The sequence below is a fragment of the Dicentrarchus labrax genome, unplaced genomic scaffold (genome assembly GCF_905237075.1).
Source record: "Dicentrarchus labrax unplaced genomic scaffold, dlabrax2021, whole genome shotgun sequence".
Taxonomy (NCBI): domain Eukaryota; kingdom Metazoa; phylum Chordata; class Actinopteri; family Moronidae; genus Dicentrarchus; species Dicentrarchus labrax.
In genome coordinates this window covers 14,521,352-14,531,559 of record NW_026136719.1, presented here as the reverse complement: position 1 = coordinate 14,531,559, position 10,208 = coordinate 14,521,352, and the positions used below count along the sequence as shown (strand labels likewise).

General features: G+C 42.4%; 1 protein-coding gene across 2 annotated transcripts in view; it reads right to left on the bottom strand.

Annotated features, from left to right (window-relative positions):
* Positions 1-1,741: 1,741 nt before the first annotated feature.
* The window catches only part of ankrd11 (ankyrin repeat domain 11), a 98,450-nt gene continuing 89,983 nt past the window's right edge, over positions 1,742-10,208 (bottom strand). Inside the window, exons 10-14 of one of the 2 annotated variants that reach the window (XM_051378241.1) lie at positions 7,380-10,131; positions 7,169-7,267; positions 6,633-6,776; positions 6,432-6,524; positions 1,742-6,327 (exon numbers count right to left, since the gene is read on the bottom strand). In XM_051378241.1, the coding sequence (XP_051234201.1) occupies positions 6,142-6,327; positions 6,432-6,524; positions 6,633-6,776; positions 7,169-7,267; positions 7,380-10,131 (3,274 nt within the window). In that variant the 3' untranslated portion in view covers positions 1,742-6,141. The remainder of the gene's footprint in view (positions 6,328-6,431; positions 6,525-6,632; positions 6,777-7,168; positions 7,268-7,379; positions 10,132-10,208) is intronic. The other variant, XM_051378242.1, reaches the window with a different exon arrangement.

The following is a 10,208-nucleotide window of genomic DNA, read 5'->3' as shown; positions in this document are numbered from 1 at the left end:
GGAGGAGGAGGGCGGAGGAAGGCGGAGAATCACACAACACGGGGTTCAGGGATCGACCTATGACACACCTGCTTTGGCTGCTTCAGTGACTAATTGCTGGATCGTCCCTGAGTCACCAAACCAGCACCGTGAGCAGCTGAAGTTTCCAGACATGTGTCACTTATCATATTTTTGTAGCTGTGTGTCCATGTGACTCCGCTTGTCACATCACAGCTTATGGCTCCATAGTAAAAATTGCTTCAATTAACAAAGACAATAACTCTGAAGTGTATATAATTAAAGTCTAAAGCTGAAATATCCTGACTTTTATAGTCTCTAAAGTGGGTCAAGCTCCAAAAAAAGCTGGATCCTACATTCCCCAAAATGCAATTCAACAGCGTCTTTCATTAGACTATCCCTGCCCCCATAAAAGGCAAGTGGTTTCAAACCCCACACCTCCACTTCAAAATGCAGACTCTGTTTAAATTTTGCATCTGAAGTCCAAACAGTTTTTCCATCAGAGCCACTCAGGATATTATACAACTGTTTTTACAGGAGAGTAAAAGCTCCTCATGTAAACTTCATGTGCAACATCTGCGGAGTGCACCTTTAAATATTTTATAGTCTATTTATAAAATACATTATTAAGAATTTAAATACCAGGACTTAACATTTACATTTGTGACTTAAATTATATTTCTGATATAGATGTATAATGTGTGTGGGATATAAGAAAAGCATAACAGTCAGAGTATGTGTTAAAACGTGTGAGAAAACATGACTTATCCTGAGAATATAATCTTGTATAACTATCATCTGTTTGAGTTTATTCTTATTATTTAATCTTATTTTATTGTTGTGTATTATTATTAATCATTTATATATCATTATATTTTTACACATTTTTGTAGTTAACCTTGTCTTGTTGTTCCATTTGTGGGCGTGAAGTGTTTACATTTTGAGGTAAAACGTGTGGTAACTTTCTTTTGAAAAGTGCTATATCAAAAGTTTATTAACCTCAGTTTGACGCTGCCTTGGAGGTTCAGCCTGGAAATAAACTTGGCTTTGGCCAGCATTTAGTGATCAGTATCACTTGACACTGTAGTGTGTACTTTTTCTAGTTAAACAGGTGACTTGTATTTCTTTCATCGGGCTTCAACAGGTGACGACCCAGGACACAGACTGGTTTTTCTGCCTTGTGACTCTGCAGTTAATGTTAATTCCAGTGAATGCCATGAATAGGTTTAGTAAAATTGTGTAATCTGCTGGGTGACAGGACTCCAATGTGCACGAGTTAGAATAAGGGAAAAGATAAAGGAAAAACATAGAGAATTAAACCTATTTATGTCTATAAATCTGGGCTTTTCCTTATGCCATGAGTCCAATTTTAGGCAGACTGAACCCAGGCTATAAGGTGACCACACTCACTAAATCTGGCAGCCATGTCAGAGAAGGCACTTCAAACATTCAGATTGTAAACATCTCTGGCAAACACTATGAAACATGGTTACCTCAGCCCGCTATCAATAGAAAGTTGTCTCCTAAATTACACAAGACCACCATAATATTTGCTTGGTCCTTATGTTGAGATAAATCTTATTTAAATGTATATTTAATATTTAAAGGTATATTATCAAATGTAGCCTAGTTTTTTATATGAGTGTATATATCAGAAGTGATGGTGCCGTTGCACATGATAGAGCTGTTACATCATGACACACACAATGCAAACACTAAAAATCAAGAACCGAAGGAAGGCTGGTAATATTTCAAAATTTTATTAACGAACATAATCTCTGAGGAACAACAGCAGTTCTCGCGCTCTCTGTACATGCAACTGTAGAAAATAACAATTTAGAATTTTTACTTTTCAGTTTTAGTCTTTTTTTCCCATCCATCCTCATTTTCAGTTTCTCGCGTTTTTTATTTTTATGTCTTTTTTTGTCTTTATTTTTTTGCAGGAAATCAACAACAGCTAGAGGTGAAAGTACTGGATTTCTGTTACAGCACTGACAATAGCATCAACAACCCCCTCATATATCCCCCCGCCCCCCTCTTAGCTGCTCCGACAATATGTACACAAATAAACTACATTGTACAAATAAAAAAAATGTTACATTGTTACATCATAATCACCTGCAGCAAGCGCACGCAGCTCGTTGCTGTTAGAACCCCACATTCTACGCAATTTTTCAGACTAGTACAAAGAGGAGGGTGCAAAACGTCCTGGGAGGTTTTATTTACAGAGCTATGTACAGTATGTCTCTTTCACGCATTACAAGGAGGAAAATTTACACAGCGGAGACCAACTTCAACTCAAAACATACCACAGGTGTCAGAAAAAACAAAAAGATAATAAATAGGTTATTTCTCACCATTTAAAGAGTAGTTCTCCATGCTTTTTATTAGTAATTTTCCACTCTAAAAAAGGAACAAAGAAATAGCTACAGTCTGGGTTTTAATTAAAAAAAACAAAAACAAAACAAAAAAAAACTAGAAAAAAAGGCTTGAAATCGTGATTCTATAGAATGAAAAAATAGCAATTATGTATATTTATGTCCAGTAAGAAAAAACAACAAATAACAAATCTAAAATAAACATTATGAGTGAATGTGAGGAAAGTAGAGGTAATATGTTGCTGACTGAGGTGGTGTTAGGCTAGCATCTGTATCACCACGGTGCCAAGTGCTCTACTGTGCATCTGAGGACTGATGTGTGTTTGTGTCTGTATTCAATTTATCCAGAAATCACTCTTTTGTTATTTGAATATTCACACTGGAGAATCAACGCTGATGGATGTGTTTAGTCTATTGCTCTGTGCAGCGGTGTACCGCAAACTAAGGGGGGGAGAGAATCGCCTGTCAGCTGTGTCAACCATCACCATTTCAAGCCTTTGTGGTTCAAATAAATGACCGATTACAGAAGTAAAAACAAAGGCAGGGCTTAAACCGCTAAAAAAGGTGACACATGAAACGGAAACACACTTGATGTCTTGTAAACAATAGTGAAAGGGTGTGGTCGGTCAGGGCATTGTAACGGTATACATTCTGCTTGATAAGCAACGTGATTGACATGCCACTGGTGTTTATGCTTTATACAGGAACTAAAACCCCTAAGATAAACACAACAACATTCAAAACTACATACACTGAGCTAAAAAACACAAGGATTCTGTGAACAAAAGACACGCTTAACCCTCGTTCCCCAAAACGGTGTAAAAAAACCCAACAAAATAAAAACAAAAACATGACAAACAGGGGTTTAAAAACCAAATTTCTGGCTATTTGTATCCAAATATGTATGTATATGTATACCAACCAAGATGTGTGTGTATCTCTCAAAAATATCCAGGACTATACATCTAGCCACCTTGTCTGCACAGTGTAATAGCAACAACCATTGCACTTGACTAGACATACCGTACAGAGCTATGCTGACTGACAGTGTGTAAATGACTAAATAAAAAAGATTTCTGATAATATTGCCATCAGGATACATGAGCAGCTCTCACACACAGAGAGACAGCCTATGTGGTAGGTTGGGAAAGCTCCTCAAAACCCATTTAAAAATAGAGAATCAATACAAGTCATCACAAATCAACATTTCAATGGGATTCTTAATTGGAGACAATTAAAAAAACAAAACAAGAAAAAAGATCTATTCAGCATTAAGCTATTTCTTTCCCCTCCACTGTTTATGTTAATGTCTGTCCACTTTTTGGTTCATTCTGAGAAGATTTAAGTCTCATAACTGTCTGCTTGGGCCTGACACAAGAACATGAATATGGCAAATGCCACCACACAATGAAGTAATATGAGGAAGTAACTTAACATTTAAAATCCCTGACAACACTAGCCAAACCCCTTGCAGATTAAACATTGATAAAAAAGGCCGAGAAGCCTATTATGATTCAATTGATTACCAAACCGATCAAGGTGTTGCACTAGAATCATATATAGGAATTGAGCTCCATATAGGCTGTAATAAAATTTCAAGATATTTAAAAACACCGATCCAAGTGAAAGGCCACAGGTCTCATTGCAAAGCCAAATAAAGTTCTGGAGTTTTCTGACACACTGGTGCCATCTAGTGAGTAAAAGTTGGAAGAGCACTGAGAAAATACGCTGCTCTCCAACGACAAGGGGCAGACAGACTGACAAAGCGTTTCAAGTCAGTACGGAATGAAACCTTTCAGTGGCTGTTAGACCTCTTCGGCCTATTTGCTGTGAAAAGCAGACCAGCTGGGAGAAGAGAGCATGTGTGCTGAAAGACCCGTGTCCTGTTGGTTTTAGACAATGATGTTTTGTGATGATCAGAAATGATTTTAGTCAATTTTTTTTTTGTAAATTAAAAACACGGAAAATGAATTTGAAACCATTCTACATTAACATGATGGTTTTGCTCATGAATGACATCTCTCTAACTTTCATCCCACCCATATATATCTATGTGACTTTGCCCAACAATGAGTACATTTTTTTTCACTGAAAAAGGCATTTTCTTGGTTCGAATTTTCTCGGATATAATTGTGTAGTAAAGCAATGAATAATAATCCTCTGTCTATTCTTTAAATAAATCCTCAACAACTATTCTGCTACATCTGAGGGACTATGTGGTGGTTGGCCTGTGGGAGGCCGGTTTAATCCAGAAGTGTTCTCTGTCAGCTATTTGTGAGTTGTGGTGATCCACGTCTAGGTGAGTTGCCTTACCTAAACCTGGACTGAATCTAGAGATGGGATCATACAACTGTGCACTGGAGTCTTTCAAATACTGACAGAATCGTGTACACATTTTGGCCCATGGATATGAGGGGGGGAAAGTGCTGCCCAAAAGTGAACTGTACATAAAAAGATACTTTTTATTTCTTTTATGTTTTTTCTTTACACTTAACTGAGTGATATTACAGTACATAGGTTATTTACAACTGTGCAGTAATGTGTGGCAAAATAAATTATCTAGAAGGCAGCAAGAATACATTGGTTAACGAATATAAAAACTGTACATAATTTACGGAATACAACTTTTTTTCATTTTTCTTTTGTTTTTTTCCATTAAACTAATATTGGCTCTGTAGTGTTTCAAGTCACTTCCTCAGAAACAATGAAATGCCCAAGTAAAGAAATAGACAAAAACAATATTTCTCTCCTCCTGCCAAACCACAATTTCTCAATAGTCTCTTTGAATCTCAACATTCGTTATGTTTGTTTCTTCTGGTTGTCCTGTGGTGTTTTTGCAGTCAATGGCGGTTTGATGTGTTTGTGTTGGAACAAGCAAGGGTGGCTGAGGAACACTCCGGTCTGTCCTCAGAGATCTATGCCTGTCTTCTTTTGTTTAGTCAGGCTGAGAGGCTGCAGGGTCAGTTTCTTCCTCTCAGACACGGGCCCTGACGTGCACACACATTGCCAACCCTCTGCTGTATTCCAACCCGCTGCAGGCTCTGTTGCACTACTGTTTAGCTAGGCCCAGTGCAGTGTGAACAGAGAGGGCGTCCTCTAGGTATATGGTCTTATAGCCCCCAAAACCATCAGCGGCTGGTTCTAGCTTTCTGGTCTGTCCATCCTAGCGGTCTTGTTGTAGATACACATTGAAGATCCACATGATGCACCACGACTCTGTTGACTTCCTCAGGGTCAGCGCTGGACTCTGTCTAGTTCTCCTGGCCCACCAGGAGCCCTGGGTCAACAGGGGAGGCTTCTCCTCAGTCCTCCCTCCGGACAGGCACCACGCTGTTGGGAGAGCTCTTATCTGATACCTCCTCCCAGTGGTGGGTCTATCGAAGCAGGGACCAAAAACGAACTCAGAAAATATATCTCTGTCCCCCGTCTCATTGTAACTGAGCACTGAGGAGTTTTGTCCCAATGTCAGAGTCTCAAAGCAAAAACTGTTTCTGCTTCTCACACTCTGATCAAACGAAAGCATAAAAACTTTTGAGGATGAAAGTGCAAGTTGTGTATTTTCTTTTTCCCCAGTAAAAACATGTTTCCTTCTTCACGGAAGGGAATCGAGAGCAAGTTTTTCACCTTTACTCTTTTCTACAGAATATAATTTTTCCTGTCTAAAGTCCTCTTTCAAACTTGCTAGCCCTTTCCATTCGTTCTGTTCAACGAAGTCTCTTTAAGAAGAAGTGATTCAGACAAAGTTTGCTCTCTGAGCACAGCTGTGTCATGCAGGCAGCAGGACAAAGTCGTCGTTGACATCGACCATTGGCACGTAGAAGGACGGCACTTCGTTGACACAGAGGGACTTGTGCCCTGCCGGGTCCAGCTCCTGGACCTTCAACTGCCACTCCATCCTTTGCACTGCGTTGAGGGCTGCTGCCTCGTGCTGTTGCCGCATTAACAAACATGTCTGGGGAAGGAGAAGACAAGCATGAATCCACTTGGTATATTCACAAGATTATGGCATCAATTTCATTGAAGAAATAACAACACATGCAAAGTGCTGATATTTACCTTCATGCGGTCATATTTATCATCCACATCCTGGATCCAGGAAATGAACTGACGAGCGTTGAAGCGATCTCTCACAGATTTGTTCTCATCACCCTGAGAACATGCACCAAGTTACAATGTAGATTAAGTAATGGATTAAGTTTTAATTTGCTAATAAAATAAGCTTTAATTCATTTGACACTATATTCATATATTTCATACCTGGCTCTCTGATGGCATATTATATACTTCAGAGTCCAACAGCATGGTGCAGGCGCTGAATGGGACAGCCTGATTGGCTATTGTCCTGGCTGCTCTGCAGTGGACCCTTAAAACCTCCTGCTCACATGAAACAATCAGCTTCTCCTGTGAACAGTAAGCAAGAGAGAAAAGAAATCAATTATTAGATATAAAGTACGACATGAGGCTCACCAACGGGCTGGTTGGTGAGGTTTAAAGAAATGGGTCTTTAGCAGGCTGCTACATATGCTTCACAGAAATGGTTGTCAATTAGCAAGAGAGATGAAATAGATTTTTGTCTGCAATTCACACTGGTTCATCCTAAGAGTAGGGGGTATTCAGATTTCACTTGCATTTCTGTTAAAAACAGACTTTGATCTTCCATCAAAGAAGTGCTCATAGCCTTCAGTGCACATGTATGTAGCTGTATGTATGAAAGCAGCAACAGAGATTGAGCAATGAGTGAATTCGGGATAGAGAATAAGCCCAGAAAAAGATTTAGAGAATATATTCCTTACCCGTTCTATGCTGTGCTGCAACCTGAGCTTCCCTCTCACCGCCTCCTGCTGTCTGAAGAGCTCCTTCAGAGGTTCTGACAGTGATGGAGGTGGGGCAATCTGATGAGCAGATGCAACAAAGAATACGTTAAAATATGTTAAATAAAAGTGTTTTAAACCTATTCACTACTTTGGCTCTATTAGAGAAAAAGGTAAAGACACCATAACTTACAACAGGTATGTGAAGCTTGCTGAGGGGTTTGCCATCCAGCAGGTAGGAGCCGGTGTAGGTCACATATTCAGCGTAACACTGTGGGGCCTGTGGGGTGATGTAGCACAGAATCTTTCTCTTTTCCTCAATCTTCTTCCTGATCTGCAGGTACTCAAAGTAAGGGTTGGAACGATCACTGTGGTAGGGCTCAATATCATCCAGCTTTATGGCATTGACTACTACAGCCAAAGTCTGTTGAATCATTTCCCTGGTCTGCTGCATGGCTGTGTTTACCAGCTGAACCTGGACCTGCTGCCCAGCAGACCGTTGAAATTTCCTCTTCCGTGGGTGCTGGGTCTGAGATTCCTCTTCGTCCATGGAGAGAGGGCGACCTTTTGTTGTCTTACTTAGAACCACTGGTGCAGAAGTTGTCACAGAAGTGGGTACAGACACTGCTGGGGTTGAATTAGAAGCTGCAGAGGAGACACTAAGGACCGTTTCTTTGTCTTTCTTAGGAGCTGAGAGGGAAGAGGCTGATATCGGTGTTGGGGTTCTAGTAGGAATCGGATTAATACTCACTGCCGGACTAGTCATTACCGGGGTGGCAGTGGCAGACGAGGTTATTATGCAGGAGGTAGGAGGGACAACAGCAGCAGAGGGATTGTTCTTGGCGCGATTGCGGGTCATCCTTTGAGGGATTTCATCCACCTTCCTGGGGATATCTACAGTGGTGGACACAGTGGTCAGGGTTACCGGTGTTAGCTTGGATGTGGTCTCCTGGGTGTCTGGTAGTTCCACTGTGCTGGAGAGGGTGACTGCCACTGGGAGCTGAGGAAGAGGACTGCATGACACAGATTCTGCTACAGGCTCAGGCATTTCCTCCTGTCTCGCCTCTGACTTGACAGCAGACACTGGATCAATCGGTATCTGCAATGTCTCAGTGAGGGAGTGGATCGGTATGTGATGTTGCTGACCGGCATCTGATTTCACAGATGAATATAACATATTGGGATCCGACTCATCTGGTACTCCATAAGGTCCTTTTCTTTCCAGCATGCTGCCCTGTTGTTGTGTAAGAGAGCTGTTGACTGGGATGCTTTGAGGCTCAGGGTCCAGCTCTTGTGGGAAATTGGTATGTGGTGATGGTACAACTAAGTCTTGTCCAGTAGGTTCCCCTAAACCCAGGTCTTCAGCAGGGCATGAAGTCTTAGCCAGGCTTGGTAAGTCAACCTCCATTATGTCTGGGTCATCTCTGTCTGCAATGGTATGTCTAATGTGGATTGGCACAGTCTTGTTGTGGTCAGCTAGTTCTGGGTCTCGAGAGTCAGCTTCCTCTGACTTGTCTGGTAGTGGTAAGTCAGGCAAGGAGAATGGTCCCAGGTCATCCAGTTCATCGGCATCAGCTGGGAATGGGTCTGCCCAGGGCACTACAGGCTCAGGGCCCACAGCTGGAGCCATGTGGCCTTCAGTTGTAGCACTGAAGCTGTTCGTGGTCTGTCTGCTGTCTGGTTCTACACATGTTGAATCTGTGTCCATCTGGTGACTTTCCTCTATGCTAGGCTTGTTACAGTCCTGGAAGAAAGACTCCAGCCTATTGGAGGATGATGAGGTGTTTAAATAGTCTGGTTCCCCATCAATAGCAGTGTCAGGTCTCTCTGGAGAGGGGATGTCAGCCACAGCCTCCTTCTGCTCATCAAAGTCCTCTGGGTCCTCTTTGTGCCACCTTTTCCAGGTGGCATAAGGGGGAGTGACAGAGGGGTGTCCTGACAAATGCTGCATGTCACTGTCTGAATGGGAGTAAGGACTGGTAATTTTGGAGACAGCAGCCTCTATCTCCCGGTAAGTCCTGTGGGCAGATTTTAGGTCCATATCAGGGTTCCAAGCCATGCTGTGATCAAAACAATTCTCTCCCTGGTTGGGTGCAGAGTGTGCGGGGGAGAGCTGGTGGACCTCTGGATCCTGCCGGTCTGGAGACTCTGCAGGCCAGCTCTTCCTCAGAGGATCCTCAACTTGAGGGGAGAAGGAACATGGTTCCCTTGTTTGCTCCGGCTCCTCCACTGCACAGTGGTCTTCATCGACTCTCTCATCCATATCACCCATATCACCCATATCACCAATATCCCCTTCTTCCTCATCGTCCTCCTCTTCTTCTTCTTCTTCTTCTTCTTCTTCCTCCTCTTCTTCCTCTTCCTCTTCCTGGTCCTGCTCCTGTTCTTCTGTGACAGAGGGAAGATCTGAGAGAACTAGGTTAGGCTCACTGTGGTGAGGCTCAGAGATGTCATCGATGTCCAGGGGTGGCAAAGCAGCAGGGGCTGGGGTTGGTGGTGCAGCTATGTCGAAGCAGGGCTCCTGGGGGTCTGGCCTGTGAACTGGTGTAGAAGGTTTGGGCAAGAAACTGTTGTATACATTTTCAGGAAGGTGTTCACTACCCTCTGTGCCAGCAAGACTTGGTGCTGTCACATCTGCTGTTGAATGGACTGGTTCCAGTCGAGGAGACAACATTCTTATTGGGGAGAAATAGGGAGATGGAAGGCACTCCAGCCTATCCACAGTTGCAGATTTGTCCTCTAGAGTTTGGGAGGAAGGTGATGGTTCAAATACAGCCGCTGGATCGCTCTGCTGTCGAAGGAACTTGTCAGCTTCAGCCTTGAACTCATCCTCCAGAGGCCTGCGGACATCAGAAGATGCAGAGCGGCTGACAAGTGGCAGCTGGAGGTTCTTCGCAGGGGTAGGACAGGTGCCCTCCTGGAAACTCTGGGAGTTAGAGTACCTGCTGGGTGGACAGAAAGACAAGACATTAGAAAATAAGTCACATTTAACAGAGTACATACCACTTCAAATTATCAAAAT